Below are 27,195 nucleotides of genomic sequence, written 5' to 3' on the forward strand. Positions count from 1 at the left end.
CTGACCCAAGATCTGGTGATCTCTGACCTACCTCGAATCTTCCAGCGAAGCCTGCAGCCTCTTTCTTGAGACCCACCCCGAACGCGAACGGAGCTGGTAGTAGAAACCAAACGCCTATAGACACCCCTGCCCCAAAGCCCCACGGACTAGGGTGGCCAAACTGATGGTGTCCCAGCATCCCAAATTACCTCTCCAAACCGTGGTCACCTCCAGAAGATCTTCGTTGAAGAGCCTGCAGTCTTTGTTGAAACCGGAGAATCCCCATTGAAACCAACAGGACACCAGACGTCAAAACAGCACCCTGCACCCAGCGGCCCCTGTGCCACTGTGGGTGTATTTGGGTGCTAACTGTCCAGAGCTAAACCCCAGGAACTTTGCTCCCACAACCTTGTGGCCTGCCCGTAGGCAGTCACCAACCGGAGGCCACCTATCCCCCACTGATTAACATTGGGCCTCAGCACTTTGCACCCGGCCGCCCTGGTGCCGCTAAGGGTGTAACAAGAGTAAATCCTTGACTCTGGGTGGAACCCTTGTTCTAACCCTAGAAACTCAGCACCAAAGACTGAGCACTTACCTGGTAACCGATAACTTCATTTCTGTCTACAGGAATACATTGACTATTTTTCTCTGAAAAATGTTCGAAGTTTGGAGACGATTTGTATGGAAACCTGAAAAACGTCAATTGTGCAAAACTGATTTTACTCACCTTTGCTCTAGGAGTGTCCCAGTGTGATATCTAGGCATATCACACGGAGTAGAAAAAGTAACTTAAACAGTCATCTAAAAAGTAACTGAAAAGTAATCTGTACAGTAATTTCAATACCTTGACTTACCTGTATTTCAAACAAATGCATTTGAACTTGCAAGCACAGCATAATGTTTTGCAAAGCATATATTTCACTTACCTGTGCCAGGCTTGGCTTGGTTCAAGAAATAAAATAACATAACTTAATATAATTTTATAAAAACAAGTCTGAGTTCTGGCTTTGAGTGTGTGACATAATTTGCTGGCTGGGAGTGTACAACTCATGATTAAAACTACCCTCTAATAAAGCCCACACTACCACAAATAGAGAGTAAGGTGGTATCTACTTTTACCTCTGCCTACTTTTGGGGGTCCACTGGACTCTATGCACACTATACCTCATTTTGGTATAGTACATACAGCGCCAGCTTCCTACACTCATCAGTGGAGTAAATGCAGATTCAGGGCAAAAACACAGGCTCCTAAATTTAAGAGTGCAAATGGATAGGAATATGAATGCAAGGCACATAAGCGAGAGACAAAATGCTCCTTTTTCTCAATTTTTCCCCCCCAAGAGGAAGATTTGCAGAAAAAAACTTAAAGGAAACGAGTCATGGAAGAGCCGATGACACGCACACACACAAACATTAAGGATACAGTTATGGCTTAGGACTTCAAACTGGGGGGTGCGCGCCCCTGCGGGGCGTGGATAGGTTTCCAGGAGGGCACAAACGTCTCTGCATGTAAATGCAGATGGCCTGGTAGTGTGGCTACATTTATTTCCCGCATTTCCAGGCTGTCTTCATTTATTCCAGAGTACAGTGAGTGCAGGGTCAGTAAATGTGCTCCAGGTTGCTTAAAAAGAAAAAAAGTAAGTGCTTTGTGTTTTTACAGTAAAGGTCTCGCATTTGTAAAAGTTAAAGCTATTGGTGTCATAAAGTGTAATGTTTGTTATTTACTTTTTGGGTCTGTAGTGGATTAATTATTTAAGGGAAAAAGTGCATGGCTGAGGTCTTCAAACTGGGGGGTGCGCCCCCCTGCGGGGCGTGAATAGGTTTCCAGGAGGGCACAAATGTCTCTGCATGTAAATGCAGATGGCCTGGTAGTGTGGCTACATTTATTTCCCGCATTTCCAGGCTGTCTTCATTTATTCCGGAGTACAGTGATTACGGGGTCAGTAAATGTGCTGGAGGTTGCTTAAAAAGAAAAAAAGTAAGTGCTTTGTGTTTTTACAGTAAAGGTCTCGCATTTGTAAAAGTTAAAGCTATTGGTGTCATAAAGTGTAATGTTTGTTATTTACTTTTTGGGTCTGTAGTAGTGGATTCATTATTTAAGGGAAAAAGTGCAAGCAATACAATATTATAAGAATTAGTTGGGGTGTTAAGGAGTTGGGGTGGAGGAAATGAAGACAGGAAGAGGAGGAAGGCGAACGAAGGTTTAGGTGGAAAAAGATGAGGCATGAGGTAGAATAGTAAGATGAATTGAACAGGCTATGGATGGAAAAGGCAAATAGAAAATTGTAAGAGGTTATAGAAATCAGAAATGTGAGACTGTCGGTAGGTATGTCAGAGGTACACTAGCAGAGCAACAAGGGAATAAATGAAAGAATGTGGGGAAAATGCAGATCGATTTCCATGCAGCATACTCCAGTACATGTGTGTTTCTCATAACAAACTACAAGAAATCATCTTTAGTAGTCTCCTGGCCTTTTAATGGCACCACCTTGTTAATTTCAATGTCCCCACATTGTTAGGTTTCTTGTTAAAGTTGCTGGCCTCAAAAGATTTTGTTTTCTTTTCCTTGTGGTTCTGTTTCAGTGGGGACACTTGGCTAATTTTTTTATTATGTTCAGTGAATCAAGTGTTTCATGTGACTGTTATTGTGCACTGAGGAAATTGATACAATTCCTCAGAAACACATTCTAGATATATTTGAGACTCGTGGAGAGCATTATTGGCATGTGACGGCTAAATTTGCTCTGAGTATTTGATTTTTTTTTCAGAATGGTACCAAGGAATGCCATTGTTTTGTTAGAGTACTAGTACCTACTGAGGCACAAGTATTGTAAACATGGTTTATTTAGCTCTGTGATTAATTGTTTGCGGGGGCTGCCCGTGAACGCAGCAATGTCCTGCCCGCTCCCCCAATCTATACATAATGTTTTGGAGGGGGCCCGACCTCAAAACATTTTGCTTAGGGGGGCTCAAAGCAAAAAAGTTTGAAGACCTCTGCGTTATGGCGACTCCTTAACTCTGGATTCTTAGGCTATATCCCATTATCGATGTCCAAATAACCCTCCACATATGAAGCAGCCTTAGAAGTTCCCTTCTTAAAACATTAGGGTTCAGATTGCATAAGTGAAAGGAATTCCTCATGGATTGGCAAGTTTGTGTATGTGGCAGCTTAGAGAAGTCAGTGTTTGAACATGAAAACTGTTCAATGGATCTAAAACAGATTGATAGCGCATATATGGATGAACAGGGCTAGTTGGAAATTATTACACAACTCCGGACTTGGCTTGCCATCAATAAAATTTGATGCCAAAGACAACTCTAACATTGAAGGAGGATTTAGCATCATTCTCAGTGCAGGGAGGGAGGGTTTGGCATCACTACAAGTTGCAACGGTTCTAGTAGTTCTTAACATAAAGTACTTGGTGTTGAAAGTATCTTAACTGCCAACCTGGATCTCAGAATATGAAGAAGCGCACAGTGATGCTGAACACTTCAAAAGCAGATTAGGATTGGCAGCAATACTCACAACATGTCCTCATATCTCCCAAAGGGGATGTTCTTTCGGAGTGTGGACTTTGCTGATGTAAATACAGGCTCTTCCTTAGGTATCACTTCTACTTTTCTTGCATGGACACCTTTCCGCCTCAACTTTGTCTACCCCCAAGTTGAATTCCCCTTTTTCATCGAGGGTGTGCCATCATATTTATTTCACAAAAAGGGCACTCAGTGAAACATATCAGGCAGGATTCATTTGTAGAACCCTTTAGGATCCTTGACATATTTTTGCGTGTTACAAGAAGGGAAACTGGGAACTTCACACATGTTGAAAATAATAAAATTAAAAAATCTAAACAAATCAAAAATAGTTTTGAGGGTAGATCCCAGTGATCAAGGATTCTGCCTTCTGTGACGAGAAAGAAATGATATTTCAGCTGCCACTACTGGCCATTTTCTGACACAGGGTGTGTGGCTGCTCTCAAGGAGGTGGTGTTGTTTCTGCAGCTTCACATGGTACTCTCTAAACGCTTCATTTCCTTCCATGACTTTGTTTAAATCTAAAATTGGTTTCTTTTAAATTGAACAAACACATCAGATTTACCAAATTTAACCTGCAGATAGACTTTGACATTTACTTTAAAAAAATGTAGTTTTACACTAAAGACATTCTTTACTTTAAAGCCTCTCCAGCATTCAACAAGTTGGTTATACCAATTCAGGTCTATAAACGAAGATCCCATGAGGAATAATTCCACAGTATAATAACATACCATTCCCAAAAGTTAATAATAAAGGAGGTAACACCCTGCCATTAATTGTACCCGCTAAACTAAACAATTTATTTGAACAAACTTCAAAACTTCGGGGAAATAATGATCTCAAACAAATGTAACATAAGGATAACTTAACAGACATGTTTAACTATGAACTCTGGTATCACCTTAAGTGTGGCACTGGAGTTTTCAGATGTATGCCACGTAATTTCTCCTGAAGAATGTTGTGAAGTCTTCACTGTACAAGGGATTATGATATCTCCAGGAGGAGCTGCAGTAGGGACTTTACCCACACAACCAGTTGCTTCGCGGCCAGGGTCAAAGCGATCTACAGTTAGGGTTATACCTTCTTCATCTAGGGGGCAAAAAGCAGTAAAAGGAGAAAGTTACAAGCAAGACACATTTTATGTTTTGAATAGATGCACATAATACAGAGGATACAGCAGCATTGAAGACTGGTTAGAAACAAAAACGGTTTCATTCTAAAAACATAAAAAATTGCACCAAGGAAAACACAGTAACAAAGCGTGAAACTGATCCGTAGCAATTGAAGGGTGAGGGGTAAACAGAGGTGTAAGTGATTAAAACTGTGACCATCTGAAGTCAATGTGGTCTGCTCATGGTCTCTGGTGTGGTCTGCTCATGGTCTCTGGTTTGGTCCGCTCTTGTCTCTAGTAATCAGATTAGCCACATAAGCGGGGTACCATCTTTATCAGAACCATTGGACCACAATGTTTCAGATTCTGACAACTTTCCTTCGCAGAAATGTGAGGAAAATGCATGATTTTGGCCAATGTTGGACGTTGGCAGGGAATCCTGGGTAAGGAAATACTGTTGGCTACACCACCCTGGATTCACTGGGGTCTCTAGTTTTCAGAAACGCACAGGTGTCTGTAGGGTACAGTGTGGCCATCAAGTATGACAAATAAGAGGAAATTGGCATTTTGCCCCCTCTTTAAATGGCGTGGCATCCAAAAGGTTTCAGATTGTTGGTAAATACCCTTAAATGGACCCCTCTTTAGAACTTTCATAGAGTGAGGTCACAGCCCTAGCCCAGGGTGGATTGCCACACTTATTTTTAATTATATCCTGGATGATCCAGTGGGCTTTCCATCTGCCCATGGGGAGGGAGGGTGATTGTGGCCAATAACAGAGCCCACCTCTCCCCACAAATGCAAATCCTGGCAACCAGTGGGTGGGTCTCTGCAAAAGAAGGATCTACTTGGTAGATATACTGTTGGAAAGGGGACAATGTCCCTGTTCAAACAGTTTCTTTCCAGTTTTGTTTGTGGCTTGGGACACAGCACTATGCTACCTGAGCACCGATCAAAGTGAAACAAGTCGGTACAGAATAGTTTCACTTTCAGTATGACGTCAGTGTAAGAGATGCTTTTTAGGTCTCGCCTACGCACGCACTGCATAGGAGGACACCTTTTGGAATTGATTCAGTTTTTGCACTAAAAACGTGCATGTGTTGAATTGCTTTCAATGGCAACGCGTTTGGCGATTCCCTTGCGGGAGCGAGCTTTGACACCATATGTTTGTAATCAACTTGCCAACACACGGAGCCCCTGCTCGCTCCCGCAAGGGAAACGCTGTGTGTGCTTATGGCCACACTCCCCACACCGCATGCACGAGTACTGTTTCACTTTCGCAGCCCCGCTTGCATTTCAGCGCTTGTTTTACAATAAACGCGCAGTGCATGTTATTTTATATCTCTCTACTTTACACTATTGGATTGGAGATCTCCTGTCCAATTACTCCACCGCCCCCTCGTAAGTACGTCCCGCCCAGCCCCCAAGCAACCTCTCCCACCACCCCCCATACCACTGCCACATTTTCTCCAGCGATCTCTCCCATTCAGGCATGATGAATTGACGACAGGAGAAATCTGGCAGCCCCTCGGGCCACTTGTCAGGAAACCTCTTTATGGATCTGCGGGATTCTGAGAAGTCCTTAATTAGCATATAAATCTTGCGAGAAGGCCTTGTTTGGCTATCACGTTAAGCATGACATTAGTCCTGGTTACAAGTGTTTGCATACATTCCGACACTTCGGCGGCCTCTGCCAAGTCCCTCACCCGGGCTTAGGCAGGGATTGTCAGAAGACAGGGGACAAACAGGCTCTTCTGAGCTCCAGCCAAATTGGGCTGTGGATCGCGGGCCTGCGGAAGAGATGTGTGCGTGACCGGAACACCACAGAAAAGGGCAGAATGAATCACTTACAGCACCGGGGAAATCCAGCCATTAGACTACCTGTAATGAGACGTGGACTGCCATAAACCATGGAGTGTTACGCTCATTGCTGAGGTCGTAGAATTCCGGGGTGCATTTGAGGTTTCCTTTTTCTAGCCACACTCCATGGACTTCGCAAAATGCTATGCTTTCTCTGCCTTGGAGTGAGCATTGGAACTGCTTCAATAATTAATGTAACACAAGGTAAACTTGCAGAAACAAACTCGGTATAGGTTTGCCTCCGCTTATTAAAAACTTGCCAAAGGTAAATTTGAAGATAAAAGGGGTCACAGTTTTCCATCTAGGCTCAGTTCGATTACAGTGAAAGTTATCTCCCAATGCACAGCAAAGCTTGCATAGACAAAAGTCTACTTCAACAAGATAGCTGCATATGTGGCAATTGAAATTGTGGGAAAGTGTGTAATATGCAGCTGGAGGGTATCAGAAATATGTCGGAAGAAATATGGCGTAAGAGTGAAAGACTGGAGAACTGGGATGTCTAGGGCACACGGAACTGGCATAGCCAATAGGTCTCGCTTTTGGGGCCTTTATAAGTATTTAGTTATGCAGCACAATATCCTTGGTGCAACAACATCAACCGTTGCATGGCTAAACACTTATAAGGTCCCAAAGGCGAGACCTATTGGCTATGCCAATGCTTGATATATTGTTCCAACTGTAAAAAGAATATATAAACAAAAAAATGGAAACAAAGCGAGCAGAAGAATGATTTTCTGCTTTAATGTGGTGTACTAACTTTTCACATCCACATTAACATGTATTTATTTATTTATAAAGTTTTATATAGCGCGAACAAGAACCCAAAGGTTATCAGAGCGCTTTACAAAAGGGTGGAAGGAAGGTCAAAAACCCAATATCTACATCAAGTAAGAATACACAACAAGAATAATCGCATGATCCACAGACAAATGACACAAAGGAGAGTGACACAAAAAAACAGGTATATAGCGGGCTCTGAGGGGGGCACACAATGCGGTGAGGAAGAGCAGTATCACATGATGGAACTGTGAAAAAAGATATTTTATGGTGATAAAGCTGTGCCAACAGTCCTCCAGACCCTCTGCAACCTCTGGAGGCCACCGTCCACGCTGCCACCTGACTCAGCACTGGCCAAGGTGAGCTCGGCCACATCAATGATGGATGTCTCTTCTGGCACACAAATACATTTAAAAGCCCTTCAGATCATTGACAAGGTCGCCCATACCAGCTACCTGATGAAGCTGAATATTGCTAAGACTAAGAAAGAAAAAAATACAAGTAAACAAGTCATGCATTCATAATCTGGAAGACATTGATCTGATACTGATCGCCAGGCTCCTTTTCTGTCAGACTTAACTACATCCTTGCCCAACCCAACTCAACATATATCTGAACATAAGCCTAGTCCCTTCCTTCTCAGCTCTTTTGTCTGGAAATATGTATCCTTCTTGCACTTTGACTTGTGCGTTACCCCATGTCCTTTTGTTAGGATCATTCATGTATAGCTGTCCACTGAAGCATGAAGGTAGGGGTGTGCTGCATAATTACCACAAATGAAATCAAAAATAAATTAAAAAGCAATTCAGTGTTCCCTTCGCTCAAAATATAAGGAGCTGGATAATTTTTTCCTGAAGATTACGGTCTTTCATTACTGTTTCTGAAGTGTGCAAAAACCACAGTTGATGGACAGAATGCAGAACATTATCATACATTCACCCCAGTACAGAGATCTGGGCCTAAATCCATAGTTTTTTTGCACTCCACACCACCCCGGCTTGCTTGAATCCAGTGGTGTGGAGAGCATGGGACTCACGTCTCTTTACTGGGGTGAATGTATGACATTGTTCTGCATTCTGTCCATCAACTGTGGTTTTTGCATTTGTCACCCCGAGTGGGATGTTTATGCTCAGACGCGAGTCCCATGCACTTCACACACTGGATTCAAGCAAGCCGGGCTGAAGACGGCTGGTATGCCAGAAACCGGTCCTCGGAAGCTTGTTTCCGGTCCAGGGAAGGCATGGATTTGCAGTTCGGGCTGGACTGTTTCCATGAGGCACAGGGTCAGACTGATTTGCATATGGCCATGTCTGAACTGGGGTGGTGTGGAGTGCAAAAAAACGATGGATTTAGGCCCAGAACTCTGTATTGGGGTGAATGTATGACATTGTTCTGCATTCTGTCCATCAACTGTGGTTTTTGCATTTGTCGCCCCGAGTGGGATGGGTATGCTCAGACGTGAGTCCCATGCTCTCCACACCACTGGATTCAAGCAAGCCGGGCTGAAGACGGCTGGAATGCCAGAAACCGGTCCTCGGAAGCTTGTTTCCGGTCCAGGGAAGGCATGGCTTGGCAGTTCGGGCTGGACTGTTCCCATGAGGCACAGGGTCAGACTGATTTGCATATGGCCATGTCTGAAATGGGGTGGTGTGGAATGCAAAAAAAATGATGGATTTAGGCCCAGATCTCTGTACTGGGGTGAATGTATGACATTGTTCTGCATTCTGTCCATCAACTGTGGTTTTTGCGTTTCTGAAGTGTGTCAATATTATTTTCTTACAAAAATCAAACAGCCAACCTCTTGGGATGTCATGGTCTTCTGTGAGTGAAGAATATCAGGCTGACAATAACCAGTCCATTGAAAGGTCCTCATTATATCAAATCAGACCGGCCCAGCACAAAGTTCTCTTTGTGCCTTGGACAGGCCAACTCCCACACAAAGAGTCTCCCTCGGATGTTGCAAAGGCCATAAGAAATCCTGACCAAGAAAAAAAACACCTACACAATTGTTTGGCTGGATACTAGCGCTGTCTGTCAAGTACTTGTGAATGGAGGCTACTACCCACCTTTGGATCACCTGGCTAATAGCAATAAGCAGAACAACTGCACTGTGGCAAAATGATCCCTACACAGCTCATCAGTAACTCCACTGTTTTCTAACTGTAGGGAGATGCTTCCATTACTGGCTGGGTCTTCTATGCCACTCTGCTGGGGCAGCCTAGGGGCAAATTGGGTAAAGGATACTGCCTTTGTGATATTTATTTATTTATTTATTTATTTATTTATTTTTAACACTTGTTAAGCGCGAACAATTGCCCGCAGGCGTCTCGGCGCTGTTCATATGTTTGCTCTCCTGTGCTACTCTATTAAACTTATTAGAGGCTAAATAACCAAGTTTTCAGTTTCTTCCTGAAAGAGATGAGGGTTGTGCAGGATCTTATAGATTGCGGGAGAGTGTTCCACAGCTTTGGGGCCGTGACCAGAAAGCGTCTGTCTCCCCAGTTGACCAGCTTGGTCCGAGGTACCACCAAATCATTCTGTGTTGTTGAACGAAGTGTTCGTGGGGGAGCATAATGAACAAGGTTGTCTCTAAAAAATTGGGGTGCTTGATGATGTAGCGATTTATAGACAATACATAATGTTTTAAATTTAATTCTGCTCCTAACGGGGAGCCAGTGGAAACTTCTTAAGGTCTCGGCTATTGGCTTAAATCTGGGGGTATCTGAAAGAAGTCTGGCTGCAGCGTTTTGAATTGTTTGCATTTTCTTGATGACCCTCACTTGGGCATTGGAAAACAGTCCATTGCAGTAATCCAATGCCGATAGGACCAAGGAACTGACCAAAGTTTTGCCTACATTGTTTGGGAGAAAAGGGAGAATCTTCCTTATCAAGCGTAATTTAAAAAATGCTACACTAGCCGTTTGATTGGCATGGGCCATGAAATTTAGTTTGTCGTCAAAAATGACGCCCAAATTTCTTACTTTTGTGGCTGGTTTTGGCAAAGTTCCAAATGATGAAGGCCACCATGATGGCGACCAGTTGGGGCTGAGATGGCCAAAAGTGACCACCTCCGTTTTCTCAGAGTTTAGTTTCAGACAATTTGCTGACATCCAATGTCCGATGGCCAGCATACCTGTTCTGAAACTTTCTGCTACTGTTTCCCCATCATGTCTGACTGCTAGGATCAGCTGGGTGTCATCAGCATATGAGGTAAGGTTCATCCCGTGCGCTTTGATGGTTTTTGCGAGGTCCGACACGTAGATATTAAAAAGTGTCGGACTAAGGGATGAACCTTGTGGTACCCCACATGGCAGTGTCAGCTCTGCGGACTTGAATTGACCCAGAGTGACGGCCTGGGTTCTCTCCGCCAGAAAAGATGCTAAAAGATTTTTAGCTAGGCCTTGCACGCCCATCCTTGCGACACGGCTGACCAAGATCTTATGGTCAACCGTGTCGAAGGCGGCCGATAAATCCAAAAGCACCAAAAGTGCTGCACCACCTTGGTCTCTTATTAATCGGATATCATCCGCCGCTTTAATAAGCGCTGTTTCCGTTCCATGAAACTTACGGAAGCCGAATTGTGATTCATCGAGCAGATGGTTTTGTTCGATGAATTCCGTGAGTTGAACATTCATGGCTTTTTCTACTATTTTTGCAAGGAGTGGTAGATTAGCTATGGGCCTAAAGTTTTTCAATTCTGTTTTATCTAGGCCAGGTTTTTTTAGGAGAGGTTTTAATAAAGTTTTCTTTAGGTGGATTGGAAAGATGCCTGTATGAAACATTAAGTTGCATATTCTAGTTATAACTGGAATCACCGTATCCATTAACGGACGGAGGGTGTTCAGGGGACAGGGGATAGCAGTCTTGGAAGTGCTATAAAAATTAATCATGAATGGGGTGTGGTTTCGACGCGAGGCGGAATGGCTGCCTCTTGAGGGAGCTCCGCAAGCCGGATTCCCAATCCGACGAATACCACCCTTTCAGGACCGTCTGTGAACTGCCAAACCCACATGGGACGGTGTCTATAAGCGGTGAGGTTTTCACTTCCGCGACCGCCGTGTAACCACCTAAAAAAAAATCCATCTTTCACCGATGAGGCCGGGGGGAAGATAGTGCTGGCCTAAGTCGCGACTACCGAAGTGTGCTACTGAAAGCCGGAAAGTGCGGGGCTCAACTCAGTGCGGCGCTGATACTGGTGAGGTGAACCAGCCCCAGAAGTGAGAGCAGAGTGGAGCGGACGGCGGACATCTGTACGTTTGGCCCGCACCGTGTGGCGGCGGAAGTTACCGGGCTCGGTGGAGCTGAGCCACTGCGTTGTGGGGTGCTGGTCGGAACTGAGCCGGGAGGTTCAACAAAGTGCTGGATCTGGGGTTGCTGGCGGTGGGCAAGACTGGGCAGATCTGAAAACGCGGCGGGCGATCGGCTGGCATTAAAGGAAAAAAAACACTGTGGAGTGCAATTGCCTGTGCGCTTCCGCCGCGCTAAGTGTTGCGCGCGAGGTGGCTAGGGCGAGAATGGATTGAGGATCCAGAGCCGCTGCAGTGACGAGTGAGGTTGGCCCTGGAGGAGCAGATGGGCCCGCCGAGGAGCGCAGAGCTGGTAACGACTGGAGGGAGTCGCAGTAAGTGGAGTACACGTGCGGGCTGGCCCTGGAGTTGGTCAGGCGGTGCGGTCCTGTCTGAGTGCACTAGTGTATATGCGTGGTGGTGCCAGGCGGGGTCGGGGCTGTACGGCTTTTGAGGGTGCGGCGGCCCGACGCTCCCCACGGTGTGCCCTGTGTGTGTGCCGCTCTAGGTGCGCTGAGGGTCCAATTGTGCCTTTAAGTCTCCCGCGGGCTTGTCGCTTGGGACGAGCGGTGTTTAGCACTTGATGGGAATGACTGGCTGCACCTGTGGCTGAGCTGGGGCATCGCTACAGTAAACGCTGGTCTGATTGGATTCACTGCTAGGATTACATTTGACTTGCCCCGAGTTGTGGTGCAATTCCAGATTTGATTGGGCGCGGACGGGGAAAGCTGACCCGCTGCTGATAGCATATGGACCTGGAGATTGGTCGACCCCCCCCTATTGTAACTGCTGCAAAAGTGATGCGAGAGGGTGGCACTGACTGGCCTCACGACAGTGGGGACTACTGTGACTGAGCTTGTGCAGGGCAGTAGGGCTGATCATTCCACAGTGATCTACGGCTATCATTACCAAAATGGGAAAGGCGGACCCTTAAGAAACCAAACTGCAATTTGAAAATAAACGCAGCACGCACGCCACAGAAGCAATGGGTGAACAATCGGAGTCACAAGGTGCTACGGGCCGGCATGAAGTCGATAGATAGTAAAATAGACGCGCTGGCGACTGGGCTGGATATTGTAAAGAAGAAAGTGGATAAGCATGAGCACAGGTTAGACGTTCTAGAAAATAGACTGACACGCAGGACTCGCAAGCTGAATCACAGACCCAAATCTTACAGATGGAGAAGGTACTGGGAGTCATACGGCGAAAAATGCGGACTTCGAAGCGCGCTCGAGGCGCAACAATCTTCGCATTATTGGCCTGCCGTAATCCACCGCCATTTCCAAAATGAAGACATTTATAGATGGGTTACTGCGTAATCTGTTTGGCTCAGTGCTGTCCACAGTAATGATAGTGGAGAGGGCACAAGGTTCACTGGGGCCAAGACCTAAGCCTGGTGCCCCGCCTCGCCTGATATTTGCGCGCCTCATGAATTATGCTGACAGACGCTATCCTGAGGGAGGCTAGGGCTAAGGCCCCAGTTGTTTATAAGGGAGATACACTGTCCTTTTTCCCAGACTACACCCCAGTAGTGCAGGCGGCCAGGAGGGAGTTTGTACCAGCGAAGAAACTACTGCAGGCTGCTTCAGTGCCCTATGCCTGCAGTTCCCAAACTGTGCGCCGCGGCACCCCAGTGCGCCGTCAAAACTAGCCTGGGGCGCCGCAAACACACTGCTATCAAGCACATGCCCGGGATTTGAAAGGCTTTGGTTTTCTTTCATTCTACAATAGATATCAGTTGGTAGCGAGGCCGCTGCCAGGTCATCATTCTTCTGGAAAGCTGTGCGATCTGAGCAAGACTATTAAATTTGCAGGTCCCTGATTTTCTGGCTGTCTTGGAAAACCAAAATAATTGGGACCACATACAGTAACATGAAAAAGTTCATTTTATTAATCACTAATAAGCAGTGTTGCTTTGAATAATGGTGTTAACCCATCAATTTTTCTGAATGCTTTTGGGCAAGTAGCAAATTCATGCTTGCTTTTTAAGTTAAAAAGAAGTCATTTTATTAATATACTTAATGACGCAGGCTGGCTTTCTAATTCATCTGTGTAAAGAGGAATGCTGTATAAATAATTGCTTACACTGCCATCTAGTAAGCAACCTACTTCACGAACAATCAGCGTAAGCAACCTTTTTCTTCAGTGAAAGACTCGTATTAAATACAAAGTGTAAAACAAAACCTGTGCCTGAAAAATGCTCCATTGGCTTCACGTAGTGACACCACAGACCGTCTATTCAGTGAATACGATCCTCCGACACCTTTATTATTCCGTCGTTTTTGCCAAGGCCAAATAATGTATTGGAAGTCTGGGACAGTTTATTTGCAGTCTCCCACTAGTGTGATGTTGCTATGCTCCTTATCAGAATGACCCACGAGTCCTGCCTGACCTAGCAGACTACAGACCGCACTGAGAACAGGTAACAAAAGGGAAAGGCTCGAATTTAAAGCAGTCCTCTAAGTTTGTGCAAAACCAAATTAGAAGAAAGCATGGAAATATTCAGAGTAAACTTCTGAAACCATGAATTAACAAACTCTAAGCATTACCATCGCTTACACCTTTTACGAGGCTAACACCGACTCGGAAAATGGTATTAGCCCTCAAAAACGTTTTAACAAACACACTAAACTAGACCATTCACGCCTTTGTACAGGCAGTAATTATGCAGGTGCGCAATTAAAGGGTGCACCCAGCAAACACATTCAACATAACCATGAAGTGTTGGCAGTCCTGACAAAGAAACCTCAAAGGCCAGTAGTAGATACACATGCCTATTGCATCGCTGCAAGACCCGCAGACACTGCATGTGCGACCACAGACAAAGCAGTAGCTTTTGGTGGCAGAGCAAAGAACACATTTGCTACAGCAAAGCCAGGAGAGGAACTTCGGTAACAGAAAATTAAGAGCATTCACAAGGTAAATACCAACATAGTGCAGTGGCAGATCATAAATTCCTAATGAATATAAAACATGTGCAAATATTTTTTGGAACATAACAGTGTTAGCTTCCACTTTAGGTTGTTTCATAAGTAAATACTTCTAATGCTCACATCATGGAAAAGATCATCTTCATACTCAACCTTGAGTGCAAACTGATGTAAGTGCTTCTCAAAGACGGCGCACCTGAGTAAGCCTGTTGTATTTTTATTTTCCTACATTTATGACTATAATACCTTCATCTGCTTCATCCCAATTATTTTCAGGGATGAAAAATGGAAGTACTAGCAAGGCTGGGCTTACATTCCCCCCACCTAACAAAAAAATGTACATAATGAGGAGCCACAGGCAATAGGCAATCAGTTAAGGGAGCCGTGGGCCGAAAAAGTTTGAGAACCACTGCCCTATGCAATGTTATATCCGGCCAAATTGAAGATAATGCATGAGGAGCAGGCACACTTCTTGACGGACGCAAAGTCAGCCCTGAAATTCACAAAGCATATTTATAAATCCAGACCTCGGCTGGGCCTGATGTACGGCGCAGCAGGGGCATCAGGCCTGGAGGAAAAAGACTAATGTTGGTGAGGTTATATTTGATTTGCCGGACGTAGGCGGGCCTGTCTTCTTCTAATTCCTTGTTGGTGTTGATTGCAAACAAAAGCTGATGTGTTATTGAGAGCAGAACGTGTGGTGGGCGGGTGATACCTTCCTAAACATGTGTTTTATGTTTCATGGGGTTATGGACACTTGGTCGCATACTTTGTTAATGTGCACAGATGGGACACATGGTTCTAATATAGCAACTGCACCCCGGTGCGAGTATTCGTTGCCGATCCTCTCACCCTAACGGGTGTTCCCCAAATGTTGCGTTGGATGGTTAATGGGGATGATGTGCGGGTGGGGGAAGGACTTGGTCTCGACCTAATTGGGAGGTTGGAGTGGGTGGAGGGAGGTGGGCAGGAAGTGAGGGGTATGTGTCGCATTTTTTTTCACATCTATTACACTGAAGTCGGATGGATTGAGAGCAGAGGAATGTGAGGGAGTAGCGGAGTGCAATGTGGATGGTGCCCCCCTGTTATATGTTATATGTGGATTCATAACGCGCTCCGATAGTCCAGACTGTCCAGGCGCGGGGACGAAACTGGATCAGAATGGAAAAAGGAGTCAGCTATTCATGAACTTGAAAGAGGTGAGTTTTAAGCAGTTTTTTAAAATTGGAAAAAGGAGTCAGCTATTCATGAACTTGAAAGAGGTGAGTTTTAAGCAGTTTTTAGGTCGAAGGCCTGGCTGCGCTTGCGCAGTCTTAGGCCGGAGATTTAATGAGTCTGAGTAGCGCCGAAGGTCCCGCCTCCGTGCCCCATCTCTCCTTCATTGGCTGGCTTCCTAAACGGAGGCCAGCCATTGGAGGAGAGATGCGTCACTCCAAACAAGCTCCGTCCTTTTCGGATTTGGGGGCGTAATTTTTGATGTTCTTTAGACAGTGACGTTGTCCGTCACTCAGAACATCAAAACCACGCCCCCAATTCGGAAAAATTTCAGGAGCGCCGGCCGCCATTAAGCTGTTTGTTGTACATGAGGTAGGTCGCATGCTCCCGCTGTCCTCGTTCCCGCCCTGAATCCGAAAGTCGTTGTGGCCGCCGTTTTGTTTTTGCCGTTTTATTTTTCTTTCCATGTTTTGTTTTTGCCGTTTATTTTTCCCGTCCCCTGAGGCTCTCCTGTCCCCTGAGGCTCTCCCATCCCCCGAGGCTCTCCCGTCCCCCGCGCCTCGTCCCCCGAGGCTCTCCCGTCCCCCGAGGCTCTCCCGTCCCCCGAGGCTCTCCCGTCCCCCGAGGCTCTCCCGTCCCCCCCCCCGAGTCTCTCCCGTCCCCCCCGCCCCCCGCGAGTCTCTCCCGTTCCCCCCCCCCCGCGAGTCTCTCCCGTCCCCCCCCACCCTCCCCACGAGTCTCTCCCGTCCCGCTGTCCCCCTCCCGCCCCCTCCCTGTTGTGGCTCCCGCTGTCCCCCCTCTCGGTGTTCTGGCGATACGAAACCGCTCCCGCTGTTCGTGGCTCCCTGTCGGCCGTGCTCCAGCCCTAGGAGTCACACTCCATCCCCAGGCTCGCCTGTGTGCTCCAGCCCTAGGAGTCACGCTTCACCCCCGGATCCGATGTGCGCCACCATGATGCCCTCTAACAGACGCAGTCCAGCTCCATGCCCGACTGCCTGCACCAACATGTCACCGATGCATTTTACAAGCCCTTGGTGGAAAGCAGTTATTTGGGGGACTGCCCTACACGAGCGACGGCCTGAAATCAGTGACCCATATCCTCATTAAGTAAGCTTCAAGTCGAATTACTTACAGTGCCAAAATATAGCCCTTGTTACTTTTTAAATAATGTACATTTTAAGGTCATATTTTTACCCTCAGAAATATATTTTGCACTTAGGTATCTGATCAGGACAGAGTGCTGTTTCTGGGATGGGCAGGCCTAGTGGTGAGCCGGGAGCAGGCCGGGCGAGCAGATGTCGTAGTATCACAGATGGCCTGTTCCCTGTGTATTGAATGGTGCGAGGGGAGGAGGTAGTCGTGAGTGAGCTTTTTTATATCTTTTATTTTTTTCACTTTGTTTCTGGGTCACTTAAACGGGTCCTGCTGCCGCTGAGTGCGGGGTCGACACACTGCAGTAATTAATATCTTTGCACCGAGGCCGTCGTAGGTAAACCTCGTCCTACGTCCTGTTTCTTGGATGGGCAGGCCTAGTGGTGAGCCGGGAGCAGGTTGGGCGAGCAGATGTCGTAGTATCACAGATCGCCTGTTCCCTGTGTATTGAATGGTGCAAGGGGAGGAGGTAGTCGTGAGTGAGCTTTTTTGGGTACATTGTTTTTAAACTGCTTTTTATCACTGGAAATATATATTTAAAGACCATTCAGAATGTGAGTGCTGACGTGCAGCTATGGTCCGGTTCGTACAATGCCTATTGCATGGATCAAAAAACTGTGGGAAATCGGACTCGGACATGAGTCCCAATTCTGTAATTCTTGATATTACTTGCCTTTCCACTTGGTGTCTCTATACGTTTAATTTCAAACTTATTATAAAGCGTTGCACAGCCCCTTGCACGTCAAAGTAATGAGAAATGCAGAATTTAGCAAAAATAAACATACTATGCGATAAGTACTCATTTGATGCTAATATTTATGGTTGGGAGTTAGTTTACATAAATGCAAGTGGCTAGTTTGGTAGGATGTCTCCTCCTCATCAATCCCACAGACCTGCCTGTTGCATTGGCGCGTTTTTATTTGAAAGAGAATGACTGTGTCCATGGTACTTAAGTCTTTCTGGCCAGTAAACCCATCCACAAAATAATAGCACTATTTCCTATCTATAAGGTTTGTGAAATCGGCAAGCATAACATTGCTGTGAAATGTTAACGTTTCTAAAGTGGTTTTCTTCACCCGGACAGACCACTATCCCTTTCAGATTGTATGATTTGTATAGTGGCAGTTGACCACTCTAAATGGATGCCCTAACCATAAAGGGAGTGGCTGGGGCCCATGGCAGGTGAATTATGAATTACTGTTGTGCAGTCTTACTAGTGGGTTGTTTTTGCTGGCCCATCATGGGGCACTTCTTATTCTCCAGTCCCTTTTGTTGGAAAACCTAGCAACGGTGTATATTTGTATTGCACCAGCACACTACTCTGGATGCCTCGAAGCAGATTGGAGTATGTGGGTCATGGTCTACAGTAAATCTACTGCATTCAAGTTTTCTATTAATTTTTTTTTACGCTGGTTGAAGTCTCGTAAATGCCCTAGACCCTGACTTGCTCTTTATCAGTGTTGACATTTGTATGCATTGATGATGACATCGTAGTCCTCAATAAGTCGTTATGAAGACAAAGACTAAACAAGGTAGATTTCTGATTTAAATATTTTCTACAATTTGTTATGTCCTAGTAAGGCAAGATTCACTTTACATTGCCCTTCTGAGCAGATAACACACAATGGGCCATTTTCACTTCTACAAACCATTACATCTTACTTGTTTTGGACTGTGAAACTGGGTGTTCTCAGTATAGTCCCTTGAGCTTTTCACTGTATGCAGCTCTGGGGCTAGGAAATAAATCGTGCTCTCACCAGAGACATCCGTGTGTCCCCAGCAGGGTCCGTGCGCTCCCACCTCTGACAGCTCTCCCGACCTCCGTACTCCACAGGGGCAACATTTCCGCACAGGCCGGCCCTGGGAAACTACACTCGGAGAGTAGACACGTTATCTGGGGTGATCAGCTCCGATAGTAAACCCAGCCTCCACTTCAAGGCGCTAGGAACTGGGCAGTGCTGTATTAATAGCCTTCACAACCACAAGCTCCGGTGCACCACAGCTAGACGTGCACTCATTATAGTCTGGTCCCTCCTCGTCACTCTGTCACCCTGTTGTCACTGTCTCATCTTTCCTGCCACTTTGTCCATTCACCACAGGCAGCGTTTTATTTTCAAACCACAGAATCCATAAAGCTCCTCTCCACACCCGTCCACTACCATCAAAGAGTAACGTTATGCCAGTGGTGTAACGAAACTTGAGGGGGCCCCCTTGCAAAGTGCATGCAGGAAGCCCCCTTCATGGTCCAGGGACAGTCCGGAGCTCTCAGATCAGTGACCCCTCCTCCCAAGCTCGGCATTATTAAAGATAGAGCTATTGGCATTGCTCATGACATTTTTTTTCATTTTTTTTATTTTTCAAAACATAAATAAATGGTGTTGTCATTTACAATGGGAATAGGTGAGCATTAGAGAGTAGTAGAGCGTTTTCGCGGACACAAAGCCACACACACACACACACACACAGACAGAGCCATGCACACACACACACACACACACAGGCTCTGTCTGTGTGTGTGGCTCTGTGTCCGGGAATACTCTCTACTACTGCCTAATGCTCACCTATTGCCATTGTAAATGACAATACCATTTATTTATGTTTTTTTAAAAAAAGAAAATGAAAAAAAATGTCATGAGCAATGCCAATAGCTCTACCTTTAATAATGCTGAGACCATTGCATTGTAAATGCTTGTTTTTTTTAATTGGTCAGATTGGGAGCGTGTCTAAGAGCGTCTGGCAGGGCGTTCCACATTTGAGCTCCCTTTACCGTCAGAGATTGTCCACCCAGGCGAGCTCTTCTAAATCTGGGGATGACCACCTGCTTTCTGGAGGTAGATCGCAACTGACGGGTCGAGAGGTAGAGAGTGAATCTTTTGGCTAGATAGGAAGGGCACGGTCCATTGAGGGCTTTATAGGGTCAGGGTCAAAAATACTTTATTCGATTAATTAAAATCATAAAAGTATACTACAAACACATACACATTTAAAAATGGAATAGACATACATTTCATTCATTTTTAAAACCAATACTGTACAACATATAGCAAGCATTCGTAAAAACGTTAAAAACGGTAAAAGAACATTTGTGCAGGGAGAATCAGGTTCAAATATTACTATTTACTTTTTAAACGATAAGTCATGTACCTTAATTAAACCATCACTTTTGATTCTATAGGTACTTCGTTGCCATTTTCAATTACACTGATACTACCGGGAACAAAATTATACAACTCATAAGGAAATAGGTTGGGCTGGGCTAAACCTTGTTATATACATAATTCATTCAGCGGTTGAGGTATTCAGTAATCTAAGTCGTTTAGCTCTCATCGCTGCTACCAAAAAGCTTGCAACCCCAAACATTACAATGGGGGTCTCCATGAGTTGTAAAAACAACATAGCGGGTTTCACTTGCGTAAATCCCCTGTTCCTCAAAAGTGGTAGTATATATTTTCCTCTCCCCTCCGCAAAAAAGGGACAGAAAAATACAAAATGAGTCAGGTCTTGGTCAGTGAAAGAGTCACATTTGCATGGGGCATGATCCCTTGGCTTATTCCAAATCGGATATTCACCCAGAAGGAGGTGCATCTGGTTGAAGCGGAATTTCGTGAGAAGCCACCGATGATATGGCCTATTCACTACCATCAAATAGGGCTGAATGGACATGGTTGATAATACAGTGTAGTGAGCCCTTACAGTGATTTTCTCAATTTCCTGGGCTTCACGATACACGTTTCTCGATTTTAGAAATTGGGCTTTAATCCATGTGACATCCTCTTTACATAGCCTTTCCGGGTTACTATACAGGTCAGCACAACCCAATTGAGTAGCAACAGTTTTGATATAGGTCAGCCATTTTATTCTCCCCATGCAGTCACTGATAATTTGACGATTTAGAGTCAAGCTGGGGTTCAGCCATAGTTTCACCCAAAGAAGTAGTGGGGCCAGGTTAAGGGTATCCTCAATGTATCCTTGCCCTAATTCCGTCAGGACAGAGAAAATGGGTGTAGACTGTGGTAAACCCAATAATTGGCGCATGGACCTATTCTCTTCCTTCTGTATCGGAACTAAGTCCCTGAATCCCCAGATCCCAGCCCCGTATCTAGCCAGGGCCAGGGTTTTGGCTCTATACAGGGTGAGTATGGCTTCTGTAGGTTTACCCCCCAGTCTCTTTGCAAAACCCAGTATCGCTGCAAATGACCGCCGTATAGCCATTGCTTTATTTACAATCTGTGGGGTCCAGGTGCCCAAGTCATCAAAAATAACACCTAGGTATGTAAATGTTTTAACTTTGGTCAAAATGACTCCATTACATCGTAGGGTTTTTGTGGTTTTCTTTCCTTTCCCAATAGACATAACGTGCGATTTTTCCATATTTACAACCAGGTCTAGTTTTTGCATAAAAGCCCCGAAAGAATCAAGGAGCAACTGTAAACCATTAGGGGTTCTGGCAATGAGGACCGTGTCATCGGCGTACATCAGTACAGGCAGCGGTGACCCACTCATGTTAGGTATATCTGGGGTAGCTGTTGATAAAACGGAATACAAAGAGTTGATATACAATGAAAATAACATGGGGGCCAAAATGCACCCCTGTCTAACCCCTCTTACTGATCTAAACCCAGCGGTGCATTTACCATCCGTTGTCATACGGACTGATGCAGTCAAGTCATTGTGCAGGAAGGCCAAAAAGTTTATCAGAGCAGGGTCCAGACCCAACTCCGAGAGAATCGTCCACAACTTCGACCTATTTACTAGGTCGAACGCTGTGGACAAGTCCATAAAAGCAAGGTGGACCGACCCCCTAGCAGCAACAGTATATTTACAAATGGTCATATATAAATTAAGACACTGTTCCTCAGTACCCCTCCCTGTTCTAAATCCATATTGAGTATTGCATAGAATTGCATTTTCCTTTTCCCACATGTTAATTTTGTTTAAGATGACCTTACCAAGTATCTTAAAAGATGAATCAAGTAACGATATCGGTCTATAACACCTGGGATCACCCCTTTGCCCCTTCTTAAAAATTGGGATGATGACCGAGTGTGACCAAGTGATCGGTATTTCAGATGTGTTCATACATGCTAAATTAAAAACATTTGCAAGTACTATAGACCATATATAAGGATGTGCTTTGTACATATCAGCCGGTACCCCATCCGGGCCGGGGGCTTTCCCGCCGGCAGTATTTTCTATGGCATTTAGTACCTCTTTTACCGTTACCCTTAGAGGAGTGTCTGTAGTTAAGGAATCTATAGGGGTAAACGGGGTAGTGGTGGTCTTACTTCCATAGATGGTTTCAAAATGGTCTAACCATTGTTTCTCGGTGATATTCACCTCTAGTGACTCATTCTCTCTACCATTAAACAAAGGAGAGTTCACTATAGACCAAAATTTTGCACTATCCCTTAACGTTAGATTGTCATATAGTGCTTACCAGGCTTTGTCTTTTATTTCTCTTTTTCGAGCCTCAGTCGTACTCCTATATTCTTTCCTTAATTGGGACACTTCAGTTGGGTTACGTGGCTTGCATTTTAGAGCCTCTAGAAGTTTTTTATGTGCCTTGGTGCATTCGGCATTAAACCATCCCTGTGCTTTACGTGACTTATTGGTGGGTTTGCATGTAAGTGTCTCAGCAACATTTTTACATATGGTTTCAAAAGCTTTGATAACATTCCCTCCTGTGGTCAAAGGATCCCTGCATATATTTAGTTCAGCACTTAATTTATCACACAAGTTATTAAAAAAGTCCTCAACGTTAATCCTAGACCATTTGACTCGTCTACCTTGGTCATGTGCCCGAATTGCAGTGGGGTAGATTGACTGTTGACCATAGTTTATTATGGTAGGATTAATATTGGTCAGTTCCATAATGACCGGATTATGGTCACTAAATGCCGTCATAATGGCGTTATATGAGATGACGTTTATGAGAATGCTAGGTGACCCAAAGATAAAATCAATGATAGTATTACTACCTCTAGCACTATAAGTTACCACTCTGTCTTTAGAATTCGCAAAAGCGGGTTCTGACATATCCATATTTATCAGAAGTTCTTTTAGAGCGCCCCCTTTTGCGGAGTGTTCAAAGTGCGGGTGAGTCAAATAATCATCTTCTTGGAAACCACCGTTATAACAGTTTAGATGACAAGGGTGTGTGTTAAAATCACCAAAGAGTATATAGTGAACAAAAGTAGATTGACTCTTCTTATAATTGTTTAAAAAATCAGCCAACATTAGGATATTTTCACTTCCTTGTGACCCTTCTGTTGAATTATAAAAATTTACATAGAGTATTTTTTCCCCCGTATTCATCAAAACCTCTAGAGTTAAACAGTTAGGGGAGTTGACATTTATAACTTTCATCGCCCCCATGTGGCTTACCGAAATTAAGAGTGCTAAGCCTCCCTTACTTCTGCCCCTATTTGACTTTTGTGCTGCTTTGAAGAAGGATGCATATCCTTCTACCCAGAAGTTACATTCGGTGTCCCAAGTTTCTTGTAGTGCAACCACGTCCTGTTGCTTAATGATTTCAAGCCATTGTGTATCATCTCTTTTGGCTTGTAGGCCGGAAATGTTCCATGTTATTAGCTTGACAGTTCTGTTGACCACACTATTTCCTGACGGTTTCTTCACCCCCTTCTGGGTGCTCAGTCAGATGTTAGTGTCAAGGTTTGTTAGGGCATCGAAACGGTTTCTTAGCTCCAAGCCAGGTGTCAGAGCCACTTGATGTTTGTGGTCTAAGGTCAGTTGTGAGCTTAGAGGTTGAGTTGCCCAGTTAGCAAGTTGAACCTTGTGTCTTGGGGTATTTTTCCTGTATGTTGTGTCTTGGGTAGTTTGTTGTGTGGGACGGGGGTAGAAAAAGCCCAGTGGGACCGCACGTATTTGCCCTTGAGTAATGTCATTTGCGTCCCAGAAGAGTCTTGTGCAGACATGTGGGTTCCTAAAGTTGATATTGACATGTGGGTTCCTAAAGTTGATATATTTATAGACGATGACCAAAGTTTTAAAGCGCACTCTTTGGGCCACAGGAAGCCATTGAAGCTAAAGTTGCCTGGCAAGGGTCTTAAATGCCACCTGGATTGTCAAAGCTTTGGCGTCTACCTCATCTCTATGTTTAGAGAATGAGCCCCTTCTCTCCATGTGGACCCCCAGGTACTTATATGAGATGGCTTTAGCAAAACTTATGCCTTTGTACAGCCAACCGCCGCCTCGGTATTTCCTTGACCCAAAGGCGATTGCCCTTGTCTTTTTTAGGTTCAATTCCAGTTTGTTTCTGGTGGTCTAAAGGGACAATTGATCAAGGAGTCTCAGCAGGCCAGCCCTGGTGTGGCTTAGCAGCACCAAGTCATCCGCGTACAATAAATTACTAACTCTTGCCCTGGCGAGTTTTGGTGGATGAGAAATAACTTTGTCGAGTGACTGACAAGTCGGAGATGAAGAGATTGAAGAGGAGGGGCGCTAGCACACATCCTTGTTTCACCCTGTGTGATGTTTGGATTTTCCTTTAGGTATATGATCCGTCACCAAGTTTTATGCAGATCCATGTGTTGGTGTGTAGCGCAATTATTGCTCGTAGAGGCATTGGTGGAATCTCCCATTTCAGCAATTTGAGCCATAATAGACTTCAGGGTACGCGGTCAAAGGCGGCCTTAAAATCCACGAAGCAGCCATGCATTAACAATCCAGAGGAAGCCGCTTTGTCCAACAAGACAGATATTGCAAGCAAATTTGTTATGGTGCCTGATTCTTGAACAAATCCTGTCTGGTTAAAAGGTATTAGATGATTTTTTGTTGCCCATGACACCAGATCTTGAAGGAGAAGTTTGGCATAGTATTTCTATTCTACGTCCAGTAGAGTGGTCATCCTATAATTTTTCGGGTCTGATCTCTTGCCTCCTTTATAGATTGGGTGTAAGATGGCGCCACGCCACGATTCTGGTAAAACCAAGTTGGTCCAGCAGTTGGAAATAGGGGTACCAGTTTATGGGCCCAGAATTCTGTATCTTGTTTAAACAACCCTCAGTTATAATTCAAACTGTTTTTTCCATGATAGATCCCATGTTTGTAAGAACATGTTGAGATGGTTCTGGGGGCTGGGCGAGGTTTTAATATTAGTTGCCGGTGCCGTCCTTTTCTTTGGTGAATCAGCATCCGTTGTGCCTAATGGTTGGCAGCAGTTGCGTTGTTGGGCCATTACCGGGGACTTTGCCGGTGGATCAACTTCTTTTTCTTGTTCCTCGAAATGAGTTGTTCAATAGAATACCCATTGGGCTTCAGAGATGTTGGCGCTACTTTGTCTTCCTTACTTGTGTGTTTTGAAACGGACGAGTGACCAGAAAGCTTTTGGGTTATGGCTTCTACTTGCATGTATCAGTTTTAGCCAGAACAGTTCGGAACGTTGTTTTCTTCAAGGAATATTGCTGGTCGAAGTGCTTTCTAGGCTACCTTATATTTATTGAATATCTGATCTTCCCCTGGGTGCCTACGAACTTGTCTTAGCATACTGTTAGGTATTGATTTTAATTTCCTAATTTCATCTGTTATGGCTAGGTTGCATTTTTTGTTTTTTCCTGAAGTACGAGAAAAGTTTTTGAGCAGTTCCCGAGAGAAGATGTCCCATGCTATGATTGGCGATAATTCATCGGTACTCCTTAGGTCTTGCAGGTCTCTAAATTTGCCCATTATTACTGGTATAATTGGATCGGACCATTTCAGGCTGTTGAGATTTTCGGTATAATACCCTCCTGAGGTTTGACTTGTCGCGGCATGATGTGCTAAATGGAATGACATGGTGATCACTTGAGGACGGTGATTGTTGTTACCAACTCGAGCAACTATGGCGCAATTCTCGATCGGGGAGGATTTCCTTGTTACAGATGGTGTAATCCAGGAAGGAGTGAATATGACCATTTGATCTTGTCCAGTTCGGTGGATTGTCCTTAGTGAAACGACCATTCAAGATTGAGCACTGAATTGTAGCACCATGTATTCGCCAGGTTTGCTATTTTTGGTGCCGGTGGGTTTTGTTTGTTCTAGAATGTTTGGCCACAGTGTAAGATATTCTTCGGGAAGTTCTTTAAAAAGGTTTGTATTATAACAACCAGATACTAGGCAGGCTGGTCTTTTGTAATTACTTTCTAGGTTACACAGGGTCTGAAGGTGATCGTGGGCATCCAGAACGAATCAAGACTCTGACCAGCAGCGTACGAGTCTTGGTGCAGCTACAGGTGTTGGAGTGCCCGTGGATTGTGGGCAACGTGGAAGAGAGCTGAGATTCGGGACGCGCAGAAGGTGCGAGTCACAGTACAGTCTAGGCACTAGTGGAGAGTGCCGGGACATCGTGGGCACTGAGAAGGAGTGAGTCTCCGACACGCGGATCAGCGTTTGGTGGTGAGGCGAAACTTAGACGTGCAGTGTGCATGCCGTGGTGCGATCCGGGCGTTAGCGGAGAGCGCCGGAAGGCCGGGTGCACCAGGAGACAAAGCGAGTCTTGGACGTGGGCGTGTCTCGAAGGTGCCAGTGAGGAGTACCGGGGAGCGATGAGCACCAGGGAGCCAAGAAATTCTAACAGCGCTGGAGAGGAGAGCCAGGTGAAAGAGCCCTCAAAGGCAATGTGAAGTAGCACCAGCGTCAGGTGGAAGGCAGCCCTGCAGGATCTGAACTAATGATCCGAGCTCGCCTTGCCCGTGGTGACAAGGTTCTGGAGTGAGGCTGCAGCAGGAGAGGAGAGTGGATCATCTCCTGAGGCGGGGTGAGGGCACGGAGGGACACTCTCTCGGCCTCTCGCTGCTGGCAGATGTGTGCGCCTGTTGCTCCTGCCCAGATTTCGGTCCACGCTGGTCCCGGATGGGGCAGTACAGGGGCCAGGGCCAGGGCCCAGAGTGGAACTTGGGTGTCATTGCTGATCCGTGCTGGGGCAACCGGTCGCACACTTCTAAAAACAGTTGTAGAACACTTTGTATATTTGCTGCCAACGAACTATCGAACAATATCCGACACTAGATGTGCTTAACGAACTCAGGGGGTTAGTGCGCTACGCACTACGTTATGTTGCTCTTGCAGGATACAGGATCATAGCGTAGCGCACTGCATTGATTGTTTATTGCACTGAACTGAATTGCACTGTGACGCATTACCTTATTCCTTCCTATCACAGGGCATGCTGGTGGTGATACGCATTGCATGGTTTTCCTACCGCACTGTACGTAATTGCAGAGCAACGCATTGCTGTATTCCTTCGTTGAACAGGGCATGCTGGTAGCAATTCGAGCTGCAATACCTTGTGTTAACTCAGTCGAGGATCTTGACTCTACGCATTGCATTGTTTCACTGTAGCACTGTAGAGGAA

The 27,195-nt window shown here is 45.3% G+C and overlaps 1 protein-coding gene across 1 annotated transcript in view; it reads right to left on the bottom strand.

Annotated features, from left to right (window-relative positions):
* The window catches only part of STIL (STIL centriolar assembly protein), a 340,881-nt gene that overhangs the window by 287,682 nt on the left and 26,004 nt on the right, over positions 1–27,195 (bottom strand). The window contains exon 5 of the mRNA XM_086952397.1: positions 4,418–4,605. Coding sequence (XP_086808523.1) covers positions 4,418–4,605 — 188 coding nt within the window. The remainder of the gene's footprint in view (positions 1–4,417; positions 4,606–27,195) is intronic.

This window comes from Lissotriton vulgaris, chromosome 1_1 (genome assembly GCF_964263255.1).
Source record: "Lissotriton vulgaris chromosome 1_1, aLisVul1.2, whole genome shotgun sequence".
NCBI classification, from domain to species: domain Eukaryota; kingdom Metazoa; phylum Chordata; class Amphibia; order Caudata; family Salamandridae; genus Lissotriton; species Lissotriton vulgaris.